Source organism: Salarias fasciatus, chromosome 2 (assembly GCF_902148845.1).
Source record: "Salarias fasciatus chromosome 2, fSalaFa1.1, whole genome shotgun sequence".
Taxonomy (NCBI): Eukaryota; Metazoa; Chordata; class Actinopteri; order Blenniiformes; family Blenniidae; genus Salarias; species Salarias fasciatus.
Window position 1 is genome coordinate 25888857 of NC_043746.1, and position 24125 is coordinate 25912981.

General features: G+C 42.9%; 2 protein-coding genes across 3 annotated transcripts; both read left to right on the top strand.

The window, feature by feature from the left end:
- The first annotated feature begins 7223 nt into the window (after nt 1–7223).
- Nucleotides 7224–12542, top strand: smu1a (SMU1 DNA replication regulator and spliceosomal factor a). The gene is made up of 12 exons (XM_030107842.1): nt 7224–7329; nt 8245–8455; nt 8717–8869; nt 9203–9313; nt 9405–9533; nt 9641–9760; nt 9874–9990; nt 10424–10551; nt 10630–10756; nt 10840–11007; nt 11267–11419; nt 11506–12542. Exons 1-12 carry the CDS (start codon nt 7304–7306, stop codon nt 11602–11604), a joined length of 1542 nt encoding a protein of 513 aa, XP_029963702.1. The 5' UTR covers nt 7224–7303; the 3' UTR covers nt 11605–12542.
- Nucleotides 12543–13521: 979 nt separating this feature from the next.
- On the top strand, nt 13522–24096 carry LOC115400140 (probable carboxypeptidase X1). Of its 2 annotated transcripts, XM_030107830.1 has the most exons (15): nt 13522–13851; nt 15318–15437; nt 17430–17578; nt 17811–17950; nt 18694–18778; nt 18962–19121; nt 19204–19295; nt 19462–19585; nt 21521–21717; nt 21803–21982; nt 22104–22301; nt 22388–22484; nt 23231–23370; nt 23451–23553; nt 23714–24096. In XM_030107830.1, exons 1-15 carry the CDS (start codon nt 13539–13541, stop codon nt 24016–24018), a joined length of 2403 nt encoding a protein of 800 aa, XP_029963690.1. In that variant the 5' UTR covers nt 13522–13538; the 3' UTR covers nt 24019–24096. The 2 variants fall into 2 exon arrangements, with proteins under 2 accessions (XP_029963690.1, XP_029963681.1); XM_030107821.1 differs by lacking the exon at nt 15318–15437 and having other exon boundaries at nt 17469–17578.
- The last annotated feature ends 29 nt before the right edge of the window (nt 24097–24125 follow it).

Consider the following 24125-nt stretch of genomic DNA (forward strand, 5'->3'; position numbering starts at 1 on the left):
ATGACCACAAACTCACCTGTTGGCTGCTCAGGGCGTGTTGTTTTGGGGCGACTGACTCACTCGGTTGTGGTCCTGGCTGGTTGTGGATGGTGCTATGCGTTAAACGGCATCAACAGCGCCACCTCCTGTTGTGGCATGCAAATTACACAACACTGGCAGTTGTGAATAAATCCTAAGTCCTGCGGATGCGAATCAGGAAGGTGCAAAATCACTGCCAAAAGTCACGTGACGCTGGGGAGCCAATAGTTTCTCCAACCCGCAGAAAAGTTTCTCCAACCCGCGGAATTTTTTCTCCAACCCGCGGATTTTTTTCTCCAACCTGCAGATTTTTTTCTCCAACCCGCAGAATTGTTTTTTGTACTCGGAAAAAAAAATTAATCTTGAAAGATTTTATTTTGCACTTAAAGAATGTTTTAATGTAAGTGCAGATATATATTTTTTTAATTTGTGGAACGTTTTTTTGATGGACAAACCTAAGTGCATTAGTTGTGAATGACATTTTGCTTTTGCAAAACACACTGAGTTTGTGTGTGAATCATCGGCTGTGAATAAAACACGTTTTTTGTGTTGGAGAGGTTTTGGCATTAATTTCACTCCATAGGGTGACCTGTCCAGGTTGTCCCCCGCCCTCACACAGAGTTAGCTCTGTGTCCAACGTCCAACTAAACGTTACCAAACAAGCCACCCTGTTTCAGTCTTTATGCTTTTTTGATGATGTGTTTTCCCCTCATAGTCACATTTTACAATAAAAGAAACAACTCTCAAAAAGTATTCTTAAAAAAAAAAAATAAAAGCTGCTGTGGTACTGAATGCCTGTGAAGCCCTCCAGAGAAATTCTCAAACAAACCGACATGAAAAGGCTCCCCAACTTGTACACTTACAAGAGTGCAGACACTGGAACAAGCACAGATAGGTGGGTAAGTGAAAAAGAGAAAGCTTACCCCACTCAAAAACCATCCACTTGTGTCAGCACTTTGTGGCTGTTTTTCCCTTTTTTCATTTAAATACGACGGAGCCTCTGGAGCCTTTCGGCTGAGGAGAAGCAGCTGCATTCACCCGGTAAGTGGATAGCCTCTATTTACATTGTCACGGGTGGAGACGAGCCCGGCCGCGTATCTTTCTTATCCAGGCTGCACAGGGACTCACATACATCAGTTCACATGTGCCGCCTGGCACGCCGCCTTACAGGCACAATCCCATTTCCAGCTCAGTGCTTTATCACCTTGATGACCTGTAATTTATCGCACTCCAGTGCAAGCTGCGACGCCATGAACAAACCCCCTTCTGAGCCTTTGTGTGGGTTTGTGCACCTCTTCTCCAAATACCTGGATACACTTCTGTGTGTCTCCTTATCCCGCTTTTATTATGTCAAGAAGAATGAAAATATCAGTAAAGGTTTCCCTATGAGGTCCTTTTGGTTTTCTAACACATGCGTCCAGAATAATGGGCACGTCAATAGGACCGGAGCGGCACACGGGGGAGATACATCAGCGTTTAGCCTCTGGACGATAACGCCCCTCTACTACAACCACCGCTACCTCAGTCTAATACCTCCAATAAACACACACACACACACACATACACACACTCAAGAATGCACTCTTTTCACGCGCCGCCACTCCTGACTTGAGGGCTGACTGACTGGCAGGAATATCATCCATTAGCAAGAAGCTTCTCGGCATCACATTAATGGGCCCTTGTTCATCGTGTCCGGCCGCCGGCTATTCTCAGGGGCAGCACTCTCAACAAGACATGAACAAAAGCAAACAAGGCAGTGGCGCTTTGCTTGTTTGTTTATCTTCAGAGATTTAGTTTGGTTGGTTTGAGATGGAAACCTTCATTATTTTATCATTTGTTTTGTTACTATTTGTAACCGCCCCCCCGGTTTTCATCCGGCCCCCACTGGGCTGGAGTCGGGACTGTTGCCGTCTTGTATGTGTTTCTGTCACTTTACCAATATATTGTCTTTATGTTTTCTCCCTTATCTTACTTACTAAAAATACTGAATGCACTTTCATACAACTCTTTTGGAATCTGTGGTACTTCTGATTCCAAGTCCAGATCTGTGTGTGTGTGTGTCTGTGTGTGTGTGTGTGTGTGTGTGTGAGAATGTGCATCGCTTGACTGAAAAGCAGCATGCGCACAAAGACTGGTCTCTCCTCCAGTCTCAGAAGAGCCCATGCATCCGAGCGACTCCAGCAGCACACCTCTAATCCTGCCTTTAGCTGACAAGACATCACCAAGATGTGCTATTATCTATAACTTATTCTTATCTGGTTTTATCCCCATTAAAATGTAATCTCCACTGTGACAGGCAGCAACTTTTCCTGCCACACAACCACGTCAGGTTGTCTAGGTGTTTTTTTTTTTTTTTTTTTTTTTTTTGAATAACTAGAAAAAGTCATGATATTCTAATATGCCGTCTCTGTCTTTAGGAGCAATAACACACAAACAGCTGCAGAAAAGAATGGTTGATATACAGTAGGAGGATCAGCTGAAACATGGTTAGTTGTTAAACCAAGTTAGAGGACACTGAATCCATTAGGAACATGTTTAATGTCTTAATTAGAATTAATGTGAGAAAGTAGGAGACCATTGAATGCTTTCATAGTTATACTCAGTGTGAGTCTCTATAAACAGCTTTAAAGCGGGATATAAGGGTTGAGGTTTTTGTTGTATAGTGAGTTATGTCTTGACAACCAGAGTCTGGAGTTAGGGCGAGCGAGCACACTTTCTGGCATGGACTCCACGTTTTTCTCTATTGTGAACTATAGATCAATTGGACTTAAAAGCTTGTTTAGTGCTTTTCCACCAGAGACCCTAAAGTGCTTTATATAGTCTAAGACCCTGCATCACACACATTCACATTCGTCACAATATTTTTTTAATCTTGTTCACATTCACACATCTTACCCAGTTTTTCTTCTGTTGAATTAATGCCTAAAGTGTGACGTCAATAAACAAAATCTGGATGGCCCTATTCTGCCATGGCAGTTTTTTACAGGTTATGGATTTTCCTGCCACGTTATTCTCACAGTCACTGACACTGTCACTTACCCTCCGTCAGAATCCGCTGACAGTGAATATTTTTTGTCACTCCTTCACGGACACTCATCTTTATTCCTGCATATGTGGAGCTTCATGTATCTCAAAATTCAACAGTGGTTTTCATTGTTGAACCACTCAGTCACGACCCATCTCCATCTCAAAGGAGGAAATTATTTCCATCTCCATACATGTCTCAGTCCAGCGGAGCAGCAGAGGTCCTGCAGGCTTTACCATCCCGACCACGCTAATGTGTTCATGTTGTTGTAATTCTGAATTAGACATACCGTGCAAATTTTGACCTATTAAGCTGTGCTGGTGAAATAATCAGCATAACAACCTATAGACTACAAATTTTTGCCTTTAACCATAAAGCTGTATGTAATGTTGCTACTTCATGTGGGACATAATGGTCACTGCTACTGAAAACTCCTATACCTGCTGCGTGTTGCACCCTGACACAACTTGTATTTTAACTCGGAGCGCTCACAGTGAAGCAGTGACTGTGGAGACTCGTACTAGCAGTCGAGTGGATTACATCATACTATGAATCCAGGATGGAGTAAAACATTTAGAAAGTAGGGCAGCTGTCTGATAGCTCATTCACAATGTTACATAATCTCAACTTTCAGACCGCCGGATGATGATTGCCCCGGTCCTGCACGCTCCTCTCTGCCCCCTCGTCTCCCTCATTCGGCGGCGATGTCGAGCGTTGTTTCATTTAACTATTCATCTCTAAAGCAAGACACTCATTTTCAAAATTCTTTTCAGTGTGACAGCTGTGTGTGTTCGCTGTGGCGGAGTGGTGATTTTAAATGGTTTCCATGAGAACACTCCAGATTGTATCTGTGAAAATAATTCCAGAGAAGCGACGCTCTCGGTGGTGTTTCGCTAAGTAGGTGATTTAAAGGCAGCAAATTGACAACAAATGCCAGTGATTTGCTGAACAACGGAGCAGTTTATCTCGTAAATGTTACAATTTAGTCATTATGGCCAAGTGTGCTGAATCAGAACTGTCAAAGTAGCCCCTTTTTCTCAATTCAAACAATGAAATACAGGTTGTAGAGTTGATGGTAAATATTTCATGTCTGCCATTCCTTCATGATTCCATCCTCTATTGCTGAGAAAGTAAAAAAAAATCCTCATTATGAAACATTTTTTTCCTCCCAACACACGGAAGAACGCCGACGCTTCTTTGTGTTGGTAATGTGTCCTAATTATGTTGGGAAATGGGTAAAAACTGCGTTTCTCCAAGAATGGCACCTCACATAAATTTAGAATTTCCCTTTGTTTTTCACAGAAAGGATGAAGTGATTACATTACAGCGCTTTGTGTGGCTGTCACTCTTCCGCCATGGTGGCGTCTACCTCATTGGTGAGCGTTTCCTGAGCAGCCTCTGCTTTGTCACGCCAGAAGACAGCCAAATTATATTGATGTCTGTCTTCCGCTTTCATGTTAATATATTCAGAATGACTGTGGCGTTATCGTATTGTGTGGGAAACACAGTTCCTCCCCTCCTCGTCTTCACCGCTGCCCCACGTCGCCTCCCAATACGTATTTCTCCGAATGAAACCAGACCGGATCTGCTGTGTTCTCGGTGCCAAATTCATTTCCAGTGTGGACGAGGATCACAGTGGGATTATGTCATGATAGCCTGAAACAATCAAAGCCAAGCCTGCAGACTGAAGTGGGGCTGCTCTGTGCATCATTATCATCATAACCTTGAAAGACCTTCACTGGCAGACAGGAGGGAGTCAAGAGGCCCTTCAATAACTGAGTATACAGCGCCCCCTGTTGTTCATGTGAGGAGAAAATCAAGGGCATCAAGCAAATGGGGAGACTGATGAAGATGAAAGACTCATAACAATTGCACTATTGATCCTCAATTGATCATGTCTGGGAGTTCAAACCTGCTTTAGCTTTACAGCTGGAGACAAGAGGAAACCCGGTGTATTGAAGCTTAAGTCCCCGGAGTCCATGTCCATGGACTGTTACATCTGTTGCATATTTCAGTTTTTAATTCCTATTTAAACTTTCTTTTCCTTATTTTCATTAAATTGCTGGTGATATATTTGGTCTACACTCTTTGTTTTCTATTATGTGTGATTCTTGTCTAAACTATCAAGGCAAAATTTCGATTCCACCATGTCTCTTGTATGTACAGCACACTTTAACTTTGACTTTGATATGGAAATAATTGACCTGATTTCAGCAAATGAATATATTTTCAAAGTCAAAGACAAAATAACTAATCTCAGAAGTGTAAATCTACATTATAATACCCACGTTAAGATCTATTGTGTATGAAAGAATGAAGATTCCTGAATTCAACAGGATCAGAATTGGATCTGAAATCAGCCCCATCACACTCTCAACTAAGAATAGCAACTGCTAACATGATGGATGATATTACATGTGCTGAGAACAGTTCCTGTTTATATGGAGGACAATTAATACCTTTTTGACCCCCTGAACATAGCTGAATGTGGGGTTTTTTGGTATCTATGCGATCGGCCCGGCGAAAAATTCGATAAAATGTATGCCTCCACAGTGACAGATCAACACTGGCTCAACAGCACCGCCTACAATCAGACCCCTATGGCCCACAGAGTGGGCATATTTTCACGTAAGAACACAAAATTCACACCAGTGACAGAGCATGAGGGGACAAACAGAAAACTCTCTTGGCTCAAATCTGTGGGACCAACAGGAAGGCGGCCATCTTGGATACAAAATTCGCCGTCATTTCGCTTTTCACTGAACTCTTACTTCCTTTCGTCCAAATGAGCCCAAACTCACTGTATCTACACACATTGACCTTCAATAATCAGCCAGCTTTTTTTGATACGTCGCTCGGTCTCCTCACAGCACGCCGTCGAAAAACGCCTTCATTTCCTGTTATTTCGACAGCCCCTTGCGAGCTCAGGCATTGTCCTAGAACACTCAGATTACAGTCAGTTATGTGCCATAACGGTCCTCATGTAATGCATTATAAAGTTTACTACAACTCAACTCTATAGCGCCCCCTACCATAGACCTAAAACATTAACATTCTTCCACAGTAACCAAACTGTGCAGAAAAATTCTATGCCTGAAGACAAGCAAAACATTATATTATCGTTTAGATGCATTTATAACCGTTGGCCAGCAGGGGCGCAAAGACCCCAACAAAAAATACATAAAAAATTCTTACAACACATACTTTGTCCTACTGTCTTGAAATTTTGATCAATTATACACAACATGATGCTGATTATATTGATGTATGAATGACTTTGATAGATGCTACAGCGCCACCTATGGGAGTGTGCAAAGATTACAATGCAATTTAAAAAATTACTTTTACCAATCTTTTTCAATAATGTCAATCTAGCGAGCGTGAGATGTCAACGGCAATAGCAGGGGAGTGAAGCACTAACGGCGATGGCTTTCATCGCCGCGCGCAGCTTTAATTTCTGTTGTATTCATTTGACAATTTTGAGAAAGAAATTTAATTTGATTACTATCATTAGCAGTCATAACAGCAGTAGTAGCAGTGGTGTTAATAGCAGCAGATGTTTCAGAACTTTTTACACCTTAACCCAGGAAGCAGTTGAGGTAATTGTTTTTGGGCCCAAAGAGGAGAGGTTAAAGGTCAGCACTCATCTTGACTCCATGTTACTCAAGACATTGACTTAAATCAGAAATTTGGTGTAGGTTATGGATTCAGACCTGAAATTCAGCAACCACATTAAGGTAATAACTAAATCAGGTCAATACCATTGGAAAAATATTGCAAAAATGAGAGTCCTGAGAATCGTAAACCTCCAGACCCCCTGAGGTTCTCAGAAGAGGTTTACTAAGTGTTACTAGAGTCAGAAGGAAGAAACTAAAACTAAGCTTTTAGTTGCTTAGCTGATCTGTGAAACAAACATCCTTTATGCCTGAGGGCTGCCATAGACACTAATTTTACCTTAAATTAATGTCTACAGCAGTCAGTTAATGTTTTAACTTAAGACATTAATTGGCTCAGGGTTTTCAATGAACAATAGATTTGGCTCTTTGTATTACCTTTCTTATAATATTATATTATTATTATAGTTTTGTCACAAATTACAAAGGAAATTCCACTTTTAAATTAGATTAAAATATCATTGGACAAAATAAACTTTTATTTTTGAAAGTACCCGGCCCGCCCACACTTCCGGTCTGTTCCTGTTCCGTCTGTGGCTCGTTGCACACTCTCAATTCTGTTTGTGCTGTTTTCGGATAAATAATCATGTCCCTGGAAGTGGAATCCGCAGAGTAAGTTGTCCACATCACGATTATGAAAGTGGGATTGGTTATGTTAAAAAAGTGTTCTCGAGTATCTGCAATTTTTTGGTTTATTTGTCAGTTGGGCCCGTCTCATCCTGCATTAGCTTTAAGCTAAGCTAACTAGCCGACATTGAAGTGCATTCATGAATATTTACCTGTATTTATCGAGGTGACGTTTAGCTAGATTCCCATTAAAGTGCTGTTGTGTGATGCCAGTCGTCCACCGTGACTCGATCGCTCATACGTGATGCTGTTCTGCAGGAATCATGAAGTTGAGACTCGCTGAGCGAAGTTAGCATGTCGTGCTACCGGTGTGCACTGTTTCCTCAGAGTCAACTCATTATACTAAATAAGAACAGACATGAGGTTTTTCAGGTCACAGAGATAAAATTGTTGTGTTTTTTGTTAGTATTGAGCATATTTGTCATTGATTTATTCCTAGTATTTTTGTTGCTTCGGCTTGGTTCACCTAGTTGTGTCACAGTTTTACTCAAAATGTAACTGTCCAAATGTTAGCTTGCATCGAGTTGATACTAGATCACTAAGCTAACTCCTACAACAGGTTTGCTGTAATATTTGAAATATCCTATATAGTAAACGGCTTGTTTGGAATTATAGTAAGTGTTGATCTAGAAATAGATCCATTAGACTTGCTGTTCCAATATCTCTAATCTGGTATATTGCCATGTATTAACTGTAAATAAGAAAAATGTGTTGCATCTGTACGTTGGTTTGTGTTTAGTGATTATTAATTTTGGCTGCAGAACTGATCGCTTCCCAGGAATGATCACGATTTTTGGATTTGAACTTATTCTCATCAGAATGAATGAAATTGTCTGACATCTCACAGTGTATTCATTTGCAACGAGTCACAGACTAACTGAATTTCTTTGTTTTTCTCAGCGTGATCCGTCTGATTATGCAGTACTTGAAAGAAAACAACTTGCACCGAACTCTTGCCACACTGCAGGAGGAGACCACCGTGTCTTTGAACACGGTGGACAGTATAGAGAGCTTCGTGGCAGACATCAACAGTGGCCACTGGGACACTGTCCTGCAAGCCATCCAGTCCCTCAAGCTCCCGGATAAGACCTTGATAGACCTTTATGAGCAGGTGAGGATGGACGTAATTGTTTACACACACAGCACACCCTCTTGTCTTTGATTTTTTTCACAAGAGTCCTCAGTATTCTGTAGAAATGTTTACATTGTGATCATAAGCCAGCTGGGATGAAATGAAAATGTTATTTACAGAAGAAAAGAGACACATTTGTGCTGCCACTGTCATGATTCATGCTAACAAAATTCCCTCTGGAGGCAGTAGGACGTCAGTAAATGATGCACAAATTCATATGTTTTCTTGCTTCTTGCCCAGGTTGTGCTCGAGCTGATTGAGTTGAGAGAGCTGGGAGCAGCCCGTTCACTCCTCAGGCAGACAGACCCCATGATCATGCTCAAACAGAACCAGCCGGAGAGATACATCCACCTGGAGAACTTGCTGGCTCGGTCTTATTTTGATCCCAGAGAGGTGAGTCGCAAACGATTGTCCAACAAAAAGTAATGATGTTGCAGCAGTGTCATTTTTATTGTGCATCTCAAGTTATTTCACCTTCAAGTATTTGGTTTTCTATCTCTCAGACATTTTTTTACTTTGCTATATAATCGCTATGTAACACTGGCGGGCCAGTCTTGTTTACCATATGCTGCAGTGGAGAGGGGTTTTATTGCAGCCGGATAAACAGTATTTTGACAAACCAGCATCAGTGGAGTTCAGCTGAGAACTGTCATGGTTATACAGGATGGAAATAACATGCAGAATGTATTTGTTTGTATTTGAGAGTGATACTGATCCTGTTTTTAGGCATACCCAGACGGCAGCAGTAAGGAGAAGCGTCGGGCGGCCATCGCCCAGGCTCTGGCTGGAGAGGTCAGCGTGGTGCCGCCGTCTCGTCTCATGGCTCTGCTGGGACAGGTGAGGAGCAGTAAACACCCGCTGCTGTTATGAGTCGGTTGGCAGGTGGCATCTTCAGGCTCAGTAAGTTTACAGTTAAATTTGTTTCCAGTCTCTGAAGTGGCAGCAGCATCAGGGTCTCCTCCCGCCTGGTATGACCATCGACTTGTTCCGAGGTAAAGCTGCCGTGAAAGACGTGGAGGAGGAGCGCTTTCCGACTCAGCTCACCAGACACATCAAGGTGCGCAAAACATGAATTGTAGAAAATAACCTAATCAAGATATCCTCAGTGTTTCAGGATCTCTTTTTCAAATGACTTGATGTGACTTGATTTTCTTCCACTTCTAGTTTGGACAGAAATCTCACGTGGAGTGTTCCCGATTCTCCCCTGACGGTCAGTATCTGGTCACTGGATCTGTGGACGGCTTCATTGAGGTGTGGAACTTCACCACAGGCAAAATCAGAAAGGTAGGACAAGAACAAGGTTTACTGTAATAGTAGAAGCTCCTCAGCATTTATACTTGCATACAGGAATGGAATCTATGGTCTTTAATGTGTTGTACGTTTGTTTCACCCTCCAGGATTTGAAATACCAGGCTCAGGATAACTTCATGATGATGGATGACGCAGTGTTGTGTATGTGCTTCAGCCGAGACACAGAGATGCTGGCCACCGGAGCCCAGGATGGAAAGATCAAGGTAGAAGACTTGACTTTATTAACTATTACCCAATGTCCTTGTGATTGAATGCTTTCTGAGTCAGAGCAGGATCTGTCAGAGTTTTGTGCTTTGCCACCACCTTTTTTCTCTGAACATCTGTGCCTTAAGCATCATGTGAATAGAGACATTACTAACATTTGCACAGAGGTCACACACCAGCTCCTCTCATCTGATTAGAATCTCAGCCGAATCGGACCAATCTAATCAGATAGAAACATTGGCATGGTGTGATTTGAATCAGATCAGTCTGTCATCGGATTGCTTGGGTTCCAGTAGCCACAGCTGGTGTTACATACACACAAGACCAGTCTGTGATGAGAACAGAGGACTTTTTTTTTTAATTAACGTGTGTATTCTGTGTGTAATTCGGTGCTTTAAGGCATCAGTAAATGCAGTCTGTGTGTTGGTGTAGGTGTGGAAGATCCAGAGCGGTCAGTGCCTGAGGAGGTTTGAACGTGCACACAGCAAAGGAGTAACGTGTCTCAGCTTCTGTAAAGACAGCAGCCAGCTCCTCAGCGCCTCCTTTGACCAAACCATCAGGTAAACACCAACAACCAAGTCCTCCATTTATCAACCTCCTTTACTTCCTGTTCACTAACTTTTTTTTTTTTGCGTTAGAATTCACGGACTGAAATCGGGTAAAACTCTGAAAGAGTTCCGCGGCCACTCCTCGTTCGTAAACGAAGCCACGTTCACTCCAGACGGCCATCACATCATCAGCGCCTCCTCCGACGGCACGGTTAAGGTGAAACACACTGCAGAAAGAAACTTGCTGGGTCCACATGAGCGCCGCCTCCTCACTGCAGCCGTCTCTCCCCCCTCCTTCAGGTGTGGAACGTAAAGACCACCGAGTGCTCCAGCACCTTCAAGCCTCTGGGCACGTCGGCCGGCACCGACATCACGGTGAACAACGTCATCCTGCTGCCCAAGAACCCCGAGCACTTCGTCGTGTGTAACCGCTCCAACACGGTGGTCATCATGAACATGCAGGGCCAGGTGGGAGAGCTTCAGAGTCCACTGATTTGCTAAAATTGGACACAGAGATGTTTGTTCATTTGTATCTTGGTTATTTGTGTTCATTTAATTCTTTTTGTCGACTTAAGCATTTTTTTTGTCCATGTCTCTAATTTTTCTTTTAAAGCACTTTGTAACAGTGTTGATAAAAGTGCTGCTTGTTCTGTTGTTGACGTGCGTTTTTATGTTTTTTCACGTGCTCTCCATGTCTGATCTGCTCCTCAACCTCCCCTCTCTGCAGATCGTGAGGAGCTTCAGCTCCGGTAAGAGGGAAGGCGGTGACTTTGTGTGCTGCACCCTGTCGCCCCGAGGCGAGTGGATCTACTGCGTGGGTGAAGACTTCGTGCTCTACTGCTTCAGCACGGTCACCGGCAAGCTGGAGAGAACGCTGACGGTACGCAGACCGTCTCGTCTGATCACGGTGCAGCGGGTTTGTTTTGATTTCTCCTTTCATTCAAGTGTCGCTCCGCCTCTCCCCAGGTCCACGAGAAGGATGTGATTGGCATCGCCCACCACCCCCACCAGAACCTCATCTCCACCTACAGCGAGGACGGCCTGCTGAAGCTCTGGAAGCCCTGAAGCCTCGTCCAGGAGGAGAAACGGACCTTCTCGCTCAGCAGCTCGCCGCCTCTCAGCTCTGTTTTGGTCATTTTTCAAACCCGTGGAGGATCTCGAGCACATGTGGAATTTCACATTAGCATCGACGAGAACAGATGCGTGGAATGAAAAAAGATGGTTTTTGTATCACTGAAAGCTAAAAGTGGGAAAACTCACAGCAGGTTGACACAACAGAGCCTTATTCACGCCAGATTCTAATCGATACCTTATTTACATTGTTTTACGACGTGGTTTGATATGTATGTCATAAACTAAGAGTGCCTGTTGTGTGTAAACGTGTGTTTGTTTGTTTTGTTTTTTTAACACTTTCTGCACTCATCCCAGAAAACACAGGACGTGTGATCATCCCAACCTGACAGATACTTTTTAATTTAAGATCTGAACAGTGAAAAACTGTCATTCATAACACATTTTAAGCCACTGTCCAGTAAATAAGGCTCTGCTGTTCAACTCCTGGCTTGGCTGCCTCTCAGCTATGAATTTACACCAAATGTTCACACTCTGCATCCTTCACTGTGTTTCATACACTGACCAAACAGGACGGACAGGAGTTCAGTGAGGACTGTAGATACAATTATTTCCTGTCTTCACATTTTATTTTTTGTAAATATTTTTTATTAGTGTTTTTTCCAAGAAGACCTGGTTAAATAGTGACTTTTCTGAATTGATTTGCTGAAATGTTATTTTCAGTCACAGCCAGCAGTTGCATCCGTTCAGACATCATTGTCGATCATTACAATTTATAATTTTTTAAAAAAAGGATTTTCTCACTTTGTGTCTCCCGTTTTTGGATTTTCTTTGTCATTCATTTGAATTTCCCACAAATTCAGACGTTCCAGACCTGAACTGTGCAGATGAGACTTTTCTTTATCTGAGCCAATAAAAGCTATTTGACCAGATCTGTGACTCATGTTCTCTGTTCAGGTAATTCTATATGTGTATGAGTGTGTGTCGATGACTGAAGTATTGAAACAATGTGTGGACAGGTCAAGACAGTAAATCTAGTCAGATGCTGTGTAAATATTATAGAACATACAACATTATGAAACTCCAGCCTCAAACAACAGATCATCTTGCTGTGAGGAAAGCATGCAAACCATCACACTGACCGTGCAGTTATTTTTTAAGGGGCTTTCATTAAAAACCAGACAGCTAGAATAAAAAGGTGTTGGTGGGCTCCTGTCCCCACTCTGCAATCATATGCTCTGCCCTGTCTTCATGGTTTGGTTTCCGTCATCTTTCCTCATGGTGTCTCCTCTGGGCTCCCTCCAGTGTTTTGGGCTGTGTCTCATCAAGCCCTGCACCCAGTCCGTCCCTCTGTCTTGTTGGTTTGTCTACGTCATTTCCTGCCTTTGCTTTAAAGGTAATAAACCTCGCTTTAATTTGAGCTGATTGTAGATTTAGGTTCTCTTTATTGTCTTATAATGATTGAAATTGTCCTTGAACAAAGCAATCAGGTCTGGTATTTCATAACGAAGCATACATCTTTATCTTTGACCTCAGTGAATGAGTCCATGCATGTCCACTCCTGTTGAATGCTCCATATGTTGATCATTCATTCATAACATTATGGATAAATATTTGTGACGGTTCAGCTGCATCAACAAGAATTTAGTACAAGCATGAATAAAGCAGCCACCTTAACAAAATCTGCTTTTAACATTAAGAAACCTGCAGAACCACTCAGAGGAGGAGAGTTTCTGCTAATGTTTCCTACTGGAAGTATCGCTGGAGATATACCCACTCCAAATGAAGGAAGTTTTACTCTCTTAAATCGGTGTGCAGCAGGATTGCGTGTTCCTGTTCTTGGGAACTTGACGGTGCAGAGAGGGGGGGTCAGGGGGGGGTTGAATGACTGCTCAGAGTCAGAGAGGTTCCTGCAGGCTACAGTCACTATGGGAGAGTTCCTGCACTTCACTCTGCTTTTCTGTCTGAACTGGGGCGCTTTGGCTCTCGCTCCAACCAGACCTGCTGATAAAACTACAGTCAGACCCACCGTGGGCTCAGATGCCAGTTTTACTCCGAGTGAGGAGCTTTTTTCTGCAGGGAGAATCAATGCCACTGAGCGCCCCACCGCAGGATTCACAGCCAGTGATCGTCAGTCAACAACAGAAACCACCACCACCACCACCACTACTACTGAGAAACTACCTGAGAAAACACTGTCAGGAAAAGAAGAGGAGGAAGAGGAAGGGCCAATAGAATTAGGTGAGTACATTTTCTATATTAATTATTTTCTTTATTTCTTATGTGTTTTACTTGTGCATTGAGAAAACTGGCATTTCTGGACATAAGATTGTTTGATTTATTTCATATTCTTGTGAAGTATTTCAGAGTTAAATGACATTTATGTCAAAAACTTTTTTATGAGCAGAGGCAGAAAAAGTTTTTCTGTCCTTTAAACAACCAACAAATGTCGTCAGCATCAGAATGACTCAAACTTTATGTGTTCTGTAAGTGTATTATTCATCTGAGCAAACAGTTTACAAACTTGTGGCTCTTTTAGTCAGACAAATGGATTTTGAAGATGAAATTTGAAGTCAGACTGTCCCTCCTCTGCTTTTCATTATCTTGTTAGAAACTGTTGATCCGAAATCACATATCTGTGGTCAGAGTCAGTGTCCGTGGCCGGGGGGGTGTCCCACATTCTCCTCTGAGCGCAGGGAGACTCTGTACTCATGAGTTTAATGAAAACCAGATGGGCTGTGCGAGAGAGAGAGAGAGAGAGAGAGAGAGAGAGAGAGAGAGAGAGAGAGAGAGAGAGAGAGAGAGAGAGAGAGAGAGTTCACATCAAATCACTCATGTGTAATGTTTTTACCACTGACATACAGTACATTCCACTGTAAACTGACCTGAATGTAAGTACGGGAGTCTCCGGCCTGAAGAATAACACACATGAACATTTGTTTTGGCGGAATGTCAGATTTTTTAAAGCTCACTTTTTCTCTTTAATGGAAGAATTAGGGAGTCTTTCTCTTACTTGAAGAAATATTAAGGGATTTAACCTCCTAATTTGTGTTGAAACATGAAGGATTTCTGGTTTTAAGAGCATTCTGGATCATTTTCCAAGTCAGTTCAGGCAAGTAGTTGTTAAAATGAACCCAAATAAGATGAATTCACCCTTAAAGAGTAACCCATCCATCTCTGAACGACATGCTCATTAAACAAAGAGGATGCTATGTAAATAATTCTGAAAGTTTCTTGATTTAACCTTTTTTTATATATATTACAACAATTACATAAGTGCATACAGTATGTCAGGTCAGTTGTGGTTGAGTTGTTGAGAAAACAAGCTTGAGGAATAAAACTTCAGTACGTACAACTTAAAACTTCTTGCGGATGTTACAAAATAAGTGTTGAGTTCATCTGACTAATTTACTTTTGTCGTTCCGGTTACGCTGAGTTCAAGAGAATGTTGTGCAATACGTGCAAACTCATAAAGTTTCTGGGTTCCAACTCTGAGACAGCCAGCTTCCTTTTAAAAAGATTATTCACTTTTCCAGATTGTGTTCATGGCTGAAATGTCAAATTGTGGTTTGCACAGATGTTGCTGAGTGTGCAGCTGATTCTTCCCACCGTCGCTTCTCATTTCAAGCAGTTTGGACTGGTCGTACGTTACGATGGAAAAACACTGGATGCCTCACTAGACATACGATGGTTTTACCTTTTTGTAGCGAGCAGATCCACCAGGAGTGTTAAGGTAGGAAAGAAGCCCAGAACGGCGCTGAAGAAGCCCAAGGTCATCGTCAAGAAGCCAAAGGTCACTAAGAAAGTGCGAGCCAAGGTCAAAAAAAGCATGAGAAAGCCAGTGGCGGCAGAACGAGTCCTCCGTATGTATCAGGATGGATACAGTATGTCAATCAGACAGCGGCCAATCGCCTCTCCTGCTTGTTTGAAACTGGTGGGTTTAGAGTCAATGTCCAGCATGTGTCAGAGTAAAGAGGAGATTTGAAATAAACCCACACAGGAAACAAGCAAACAAGCTGAATTAACACTGGAAATGTCCCATAAGACCCAGACATGGGTGCTAGTGAGACATTCAGTCTTACCACAGAGCTGCTCTGATTATACTGTATATCTAAACTTTTTCACAATGACTACAACTAACTTTTTTAGAAATAGTACTCAGATTCCTGTAATTTTATTATTTAATCATTTTCTTAATTTGTCTTTTAAGTGCCATGAAAACTACAAAAATATGTCACTGAACCGGTTTTCATGACTAAAAGTACAGTAGTTTTAATTATCTTTATCATTCACTCCAGAAATATCAGAAAAATCATGTTTGAAACTTTGTTTTAATATTTGTTTTCTTCTGTTTTCCACACTATATTTTCTGTTTTTAACACATGCATACATGTGAAATAATAAAATAAATCAGATAGCTAAATGGCAAGCATGTATGGAGACACAGATGAGAAATCTTTGTTGATCCAATTTGTCAAAATCACATGATTAGACATACATATTCCATTACGGTGTTTTCACCATCACTTAAGTAATCTGATAACTCCAGGAAATGCACGAGGAACTGATTTTTGGAGCACATGTCAGGCTTTTGGCTCTATATAATAATCTTTATAAATAAACTCACTGATGTTCAGAGTTATGCAACAAAAAGCTTTCGTGCTATTCTTAAAGAAAGTCTCATCAAACAAAGCCTACGCTAAAAAATGAGGAATCTCTTTAATAAATCCATTTTATTAGTTTCCATCTTTGATCTCTCTTTCTTTTTTTAAATTATTTTCTCTCCTAGTAGAGTTTATTTACTCAAATAATCTGAGACGTGGGCCGCTTTAATCTGGTGGAAATTGAATCCTGTGTTTGTTTTCATCTCTTTGGCTTCAGTTCGGTAATTTCCAGAGAAGTCTGTGTTTTGGCACTGGTCCAGCTCTGAGCGGTAACAAAGACGAGTCACAGGCGACCCCGGTTAATCTCTGAGATCCTGCAGGACTACAAGGCAAAAGGGGGAGACGGGTCTTTGCGGGACATGCCAGCTACATTTAGTGTGAATTTATGCCTCTTCTATACCTCGGCCCGGCGCGTTGGAGCTGCCGGTGAAGCTTCCTAACAGGAAGAGGCAGTTTGAACCCAGCCGAACCCCACAGACAATGAGAGTCTGTCTGAAGCTGGAATACTGCAGCAGAGGTTTAAAGGAACTTCACAAACTAGAAGGGAGCATTTCTTTCTGTTTCCTGCCCTCGTTTAGCTTCAGTTTGTAAGTTTGGTCCTTGCAGTAACGGCTGTAATATCATAGCTTGAAATGCATTGAATCGAAGACTCAAATCACCCTTTATTCACTTCTCATTTGAATTCAAATCATATTTTGGTGATTGTAGCAAATAAATCACTGTGAATCCACTCGGCTCAGATATGATGGGAACCAGAGGTAGATCAATAATTCATACTGTCAGAGATCCTGCAGGAAGTTAAAGGGAAAGAGCAGAGACGACAGGAGAGAGAGACAGAACGCTCATGGCAACAACATCTGGAACGCAAGAAACGAGGGAGGATTGGTGCAGTAAAGACGGTTTCTTAGGTGTGTAAACCAATAGCAGCTGAAATGAATCTGCGAGATCTGAGTTATAAACTTAACAAAACTGGAAGATTTTAAGTTTTTAGTGTAATTTTTTTCCCCATATTGGGTTTTATGTGCCGCTGAGATTAACAGAGTTTGAGCCTTAATGGCTGACTCAGTCACATCAGAGCTTTGCTTGTAGAAACTCAGCTCCTGCTTGCTCTGCTTCTCTGCCATTTCCTGCAATGAGAAGTGACTCCCAGTTAACTTGTTCACATGATGAATAAAGCCTTTCTGACCGCTCCAGAATGCCCCCCGCTGGGTCTGGAGTCACTGAAGGTCAAGGACGACCAGCTGAGAGCTTCATCCTTCAAACGGAGAGGCCTGGGCCCCCACCGCGGCCGCCTCAACATCCAGGTAGACGACGAGAAAGGAGGACGAGAGCCTGTTTTATTTTGTTATACATCGCCGAAGTAACCGGGAAAAACATTAACAGCATATGCAAACATCATCAATACTTCAAAATGCTGCATGCTTTGTGTCTGCTGTGTGTGCGTGTGCGTGTGCGTGTGTGTGTGTGTGTGTGTGTGTGTGTGTGTGTGTGTGTGTGTGTGTGTATGTGTGTGTGTGTGTGTGTGTGTGTGTGCAGTCTGGGACTGAGGACGGAGACATCTACGACGGCGCCTGGTGCGCTCAGTACCGAGATAAGAAGCAGTGGCTGGAGGTGGACGCCCGGCAGCCGACCCGCTTCACCGGGGTCATCCTGCAGGGCCGCAACTCCATCTGGAGGTCTGTGCTGAAAATGAACACAGTGATTTCTGGAAAGAACAGTCCCATCAAGCTGCTGAGAAAATGATAGATTTCTTTAAGGTGACGATGCTTAGAGACCAGTAAAGTAATCATGCGAATTACAACCATAGCTGAGAGAGTACTGCATGGTATGTATTCTCAGTCAATATAATGTTATGCCATCTGCTGTGTCTATTTCTGATCAGAAAATTGCTTTTTTGTTTTTCACAAAATAAGTGTATATATCTAATATTACATTTTTGGCCTCTGTTGTTAAATTTTCTTTTTAAAATTATTATTTTTTCAGCTTTTACATATTTATTGATTCAATTATGTTTCTTGACATTTTCTCTACCATTTATCTGTGTTATGTATTTTATGATACCCAGCCCTGTATCAGGGTTTTTAGTAATAACACAATATAAAATGATAAAATGATTGGCAAAATGGTATCCCTATACTTACTGAGATATTTTTACACTATTCTCAAGTTACTACGTTTTTGGCTTCAAAAGTATTTTGTTACGCAACATTTTTACATAGGCTATTGGCTAATTGCTTTGATTTTTTTTTTACTTAATTCAGAAAAATGGAAAATGTTTCAAAAAGAAGCTTAAGGGTATTGCTGCGAAAAGGAGGAATATCTCGTATTTTCATGTGTTATTCCACTGAAAAGGGTAAATTGATGGAATAATCAAAGATTACTTTGTGTAACGTCGTGTCTGTGTCGTGTTCACCGGCAGCTGGGATGTGGTCTACAGCTACAAAGTGCAGTTCAGTAACGACACGCTGGTCTGGAAGCCGTGCATGAACGGGACTGAAGAAGCCGTGAGTGAACACATGAACTCTTGTCTGTCCGGACATTTCTCCTCTGATTTCAGATCAGATAGATGTTTATTTTAGAATTATTTACCCATCCGTATATTTTTGACAGTTTGTCAGTAGAAGGTAGACGTAGAAGGTGTTTTTTTAGAGATTTGCTTTCAACCAGGATGTGTCTTGGATCTGCAGGTGTTTGAAGGAAACAAGGATGCAGAGACACCCGTCCTCGCCCTGTTCAACACTTCCACGGTGGCGCGTTACATCCGCATCAACCCACAGTCGTGGTATGAAAATGGGACGCAGGGCAGCATCTGCCTGAGGGCGGAGGTGTTGGGATGTGCTCTCCCGGGTAACTGAACCCACTGTTTGGAAATCCTTCCTTCATTTGCGTGTTTTAAACTGCTGTAACCTCCATCCTTCACGTTCTCCAGATCCTAATAACATCTACGCATGGCAGACGGAACCAGAGGGGTCTAAAGACAAGCTGGACTTCAGACACCACAACTACAAAGAGATGAGAAAGGTATGGTCTGGGTTGCCAGGTCTGAGAGAGAAAATCAGTCAAACCACAGGCCTGGCCCACAATGGTGTGCTTCCTCATATCAGGGGTGTCGAACACATTTTAGTTTCAGAGGTCTGAGTGATCGACCATCATTAGACACATTTAATCCTTTGTTCTGTGTTTCCAGCTGATGAAGTCTGTGAACGATGCCTGTCCCGACATCACCCGCATCTACAGCATCGGGAAGAGCTACACCGGCCTCAAACTCTACGTCATGGAGATCTCGGACAACCCAGGGAAGCACGAACTCGGTGAGCCATCAGGAGTAGAAGAGTCACTCTTTTTAGGAGTGCTCCAAGCATTCCAGATTAAAGCTCAGTGAAAACATTCAGATCCGGGTTTAATGGTCATGAAGGGGTTAACTTCACCACGCACTGCCCATGTGAGGACAGAGGAGTAAATACTTGGCATTCAGGCAGTAATTTGAGAGGTCAGGAGGTCAGAGTGGACCTGTACACTGACAGCGACTGTATCTCAGCCCTCCTGGAGACACAGAGGCCGACAGTGTGTGAGCCGTGAGCCGTGAGGCTGCTCAGCCTGGAGCTCCTCTTCATTTGCTCTGGGACTCGCTCATGTTTTCTTTGGCCTCCTCCACTCAGCCCACATGGCAGCAGAGCACGAGGGTTTTCCCGCCAAAACGAAAGGCGGTGAAAGCAGCACAGACGAGCTGGAGCAGATGAATCTTCACTGAGGTATCAGTCCAGTCCGGGCGATATCTTCCAGCTTGTTTCAGTACACTTGCAGAGACAATACTTTTAAATATCCACAGTTTAGCCTCTGCAGATATCTGGCAGCCTTTATGAAGGAAAAATATCACTTTTTCCCTTTTCTCTCTGCTGAGTTCATCTCAGAATCTTTTTTTTTTTCCTGCTTTTTTCACCACAGACCACTGCTGGTTTGGTATAATCTTCTGTTCCAGTTGGTCAAATCCTCCAAACTATTCATCTTTTCCATTATGTAATCTGCATCTCAAGCTGTTTAAGATGCTTGTGTGACTCTAGAGATCATATAAATAAATACACAGTGGCAGAAAAATAAATGAGATGATGATGTTTGTTGTTTGGGATCATCGTAAAGTTAAAGATGTTGTTAGATATTGTAAGCAATATTGTTTCAGTTTTTAGTTTTTTGCCAAGATAAATATCCAAAAAAGTATGGCCTGATTACTTGTTCTGAGATCCTGCAGCTAGAAATAGGGTTAGTTATTTTTCTGGCTCAGTCTACATGGTGTCAGCAGTACAGAGAGTTAAGAAACTCAAGAAACTCCAAACTCCACTGAGACCAAACCAGAGATTTAGCAGATTCTGGTTGTCATTAAGTTGAACATATCTGGAAGACTAAAATACAGCTAAATGTAAAAGTATTTCTGGGGCAGGAAAAAGTGTGAAACATTCCTAATTCAGCCTGGATCAAAAAACGGCAACAATTAATGGAGGATTTTTTGGAATATTATTTTCAGCTTTAAAAAAATGATGTCTGAATCAGGTAATCAGACTAAATCATCTTATTTACATTTCACTCAGATGATATTGGTGCACTGCAAATTCCTTCATGTCTTTATTAATGCAAACTTTTTTTTTTTTTTCCATTTTCCATTTCGTACAGTGACTTAGGATGTACTGAAAGAAGTGTGAGGAACTTAGCTGAGAACAAACACCCTCACCAGCGGGTGAAGTGAAGCGAGCAGTAACTTCCTCCTAAATGGTTTTGAGGAGGATGTGTGATATTTCAGAGTTACATGGCACTGTAGTAGAGGTTAACCAGACAAATCAGAAAACACATCCAATTCTTTCATCTCTTATCCGTGCAACTTTGCAGAGCAAATATTTATCAAAAAACAATGAAAACCAACTTGTGGCTCTGGAAAGTAACTTTTTATTCATGTTAAAGTGTATTGTCTGTTATTTAAGCTGATTATCAGGGTAAATGTGTACAGATTCAAATAAAAGAAGTAACACATGCATTGCACATACAAAAGGTAATATAGATACAAATATGAATATAAACAGCAGCAGTAACTGTATGAAATCAGAAATAAAAACTGTTTTATTGGTATAGGGATTATTGGACTAAACTTTTTTGTTGAAGCAAATGAATGGATAAGTATCACGAGCGTTAAATCGGCTGCAGGGATGTGAAGAGATTTTATCATCAACTTTGTCTCATCTCTCTGTTTTCTCCTGCAGGAGAACCGGAGTTCCGCTACGTTGCAGGGATGCACGGAAACGAGGTGCTGGGCAGGGAGCTGCTGCTCAACCTGATGCAGTACATGTGCGAAGAGTACAAACGAGGGGACCAGCGAGTAGTCCGGCTGGTGAAAGACACTCGCATCCACCTCCTGCCCTCCATGAACCCTGATGGATACGAGCTGGCCTTTAAGAAGGTGCCCGGAAGCCTCCATCCAGGTTCAGGATCCTGTTAGAAACCCAGCGGCTGTCAGACTCTCTGCGGTCCTCTTCCCCCCGCAGGGCTCGGAGCTGTCGGGCTGGGCCCTGGGCCGCTACAGCTACGAGGGGATCGACATGAATTCCAACTTCGCTGACCTCAACTCGGGGATGTGGACCGCCATCGAGCTGGAGACGGACCAGTCCAAGTTGATCAACCACTACTTCCCCATCCCAGAGTACTACACCTCCGAGGAGGCCTTTGTAAGGATCAAACACACTAAAACATTACAAGGTGGACATTACCCACTGTACCTCAGTTGGTTTTTACTGGTCTGGCGTTAATGAAGTGAGCCTCCCGTTAAACCTGGTCCTCCTCCGCCAGGTGGCCTCAGAGACCCGGGCGGTCATCAGCTGGATGCAGAACATCCCCTTCGTCCTCAGCGCCAACCTCCACGGCGGCGAGCTGGTGGTCACCTACCCGTACGACATGACCCGCGACTGGGCGCCCCGGGAACACACCCCCACCGCCGACGAGAGCTTCTTCCGCTGGCTGGCCACCGCCTACGCCAGCACCAACCGGGTTCATGCTCCTTCCCACTGCTCTCAGGACTCGGACCGGTATTTCCCGGACTGTGGTGAACTCTGTGTGTTTCCTGATGCTACCAGGTGATGTCCAACCCGGACCGCCGGCCGTGCCACAACAAGGACTTCCTCAGATATAACAACATCATCAACGGAGCCGATTGGCACAACGTACCAGGAAGTAAGAATGTGTGTGTTTTTACAACCAGAGTGTAATAAAAATGAATATATTAATTCAACACATGGTCGGAGACAGCATCTAAATAAAGGTCGTCCATGGACCAGTGTCAGTCCAATACTGCTGTCCAGCTACTGCCTACCTCTGCCTCCGAGCATCATGGGAAATGGTTTGATAGTTCCATAAATCCCCATGAGTATAGAGTAAACAAAACCTGTTAAACAAGCCAGAATATGTTTAGTTTTTGCTCCTCTCATGCGGTAGTCATCTGGTATGGCTTTCGGGGGTTAGTTTTTGGAACGTCTGTCCTTCTTGATGCGTTTGATATTAAAGCATTTTCAGTTTATCACATAAAAAGATGAAACTTAGGATGAAAGCTGTTAAAATGTTATTCTCCTCACATATCTAGTTTATTTAATATTAATCAGAATTATAACCAAGCAGAAGAGACTGCTACAGGGGTCACTCTGGGATGTATCTACTATAACTATTTGCGCTCATATGGTAACTGGACAGTGTCCCACTTGGAGGTATTTATAGAAAATCTGCATATTTAATACTTCTTAGGCTTTTGAAAATTAATTTGCAGTTAAACGTCAAGTTTGACTTCATACTGAAATCTCAAGAACTAAACACAATTCTATTTCCTTTAGATGGTTTCATTGCAGATCATAATAATGAGTGACAATAGATTCAATATAACAATGAAAGAGAAAAATTCTAATCAGGTTCTGTGATTTTTCTCGCAGGTATGAATGACTTCAGCTACCTGCACACCAACTGCTTCGAGGTGACGGTGGAGCTGTCCTGCGATAAGTTTCCTCACGCCAGCGAGCTTCCCATTGAGTGGGAGAACAACAGGGAGTCTCTGCTCATCTACATGGAGCAGGTACAGGCCTCCGTCCTTTAGGCTCTTCATTGATCTGCTTCTCCTCTTGCCTTCATGTGGTGATGCTGGTTTTGTTCCAGGTCCACCGCGGGATTAAAGGTGTAGTTCGGGACAAAGACACAGGCGCCGGGATCATGGACGCCATCATTAAAATTGAAGACCTTGATCACCACATTAGATCAGGTACATTGTTTTCAGCTCGAGAACGAAACAATAAAGGCTGGAACGCTTTCTTCTCTCAGAAATGAGTCTACAGTGGAAAAAAGTCAGAATCCAGACTGAGTTTTTTGCCTAAAGATGTAAAATGATTCCGTGTAATTCTCTCTTCTTCCCACTCGAGCAGCCTCTGACGGCGACTACTGGCGTCTGCTGAACCCGGGCGAGTACCGGGTCACGGCCACGGCCGAGGGATACCTCTCCTCCTCCCGCACCTGTCAGGTGATGTACGATTACTACCCCACCATCTGCGACTTCCACCTCACCAAGATGCCGCTGCAGAGGCTGAAGGACATCCTGGCGAAGGGCGGGAAGATCCCGAAGGACCTGCAGCTACGCCTGCGGCAGCTCCGCATGCGGAAGCTCCGCGCCACCACCAAGGCCATCAACCAGAGGCGGGCCGCCGCCAGCAAGCGGGCGAGGAGGGCGTGAAGAGGAGGAGAGTGACTGGGAACAAAGCAGGACTTGGTTCAGAGACGCCCGGATTCACCGGATTCATGCCTGATCATCTTTTTTTTTTTTAAATGCAGACAAAACGG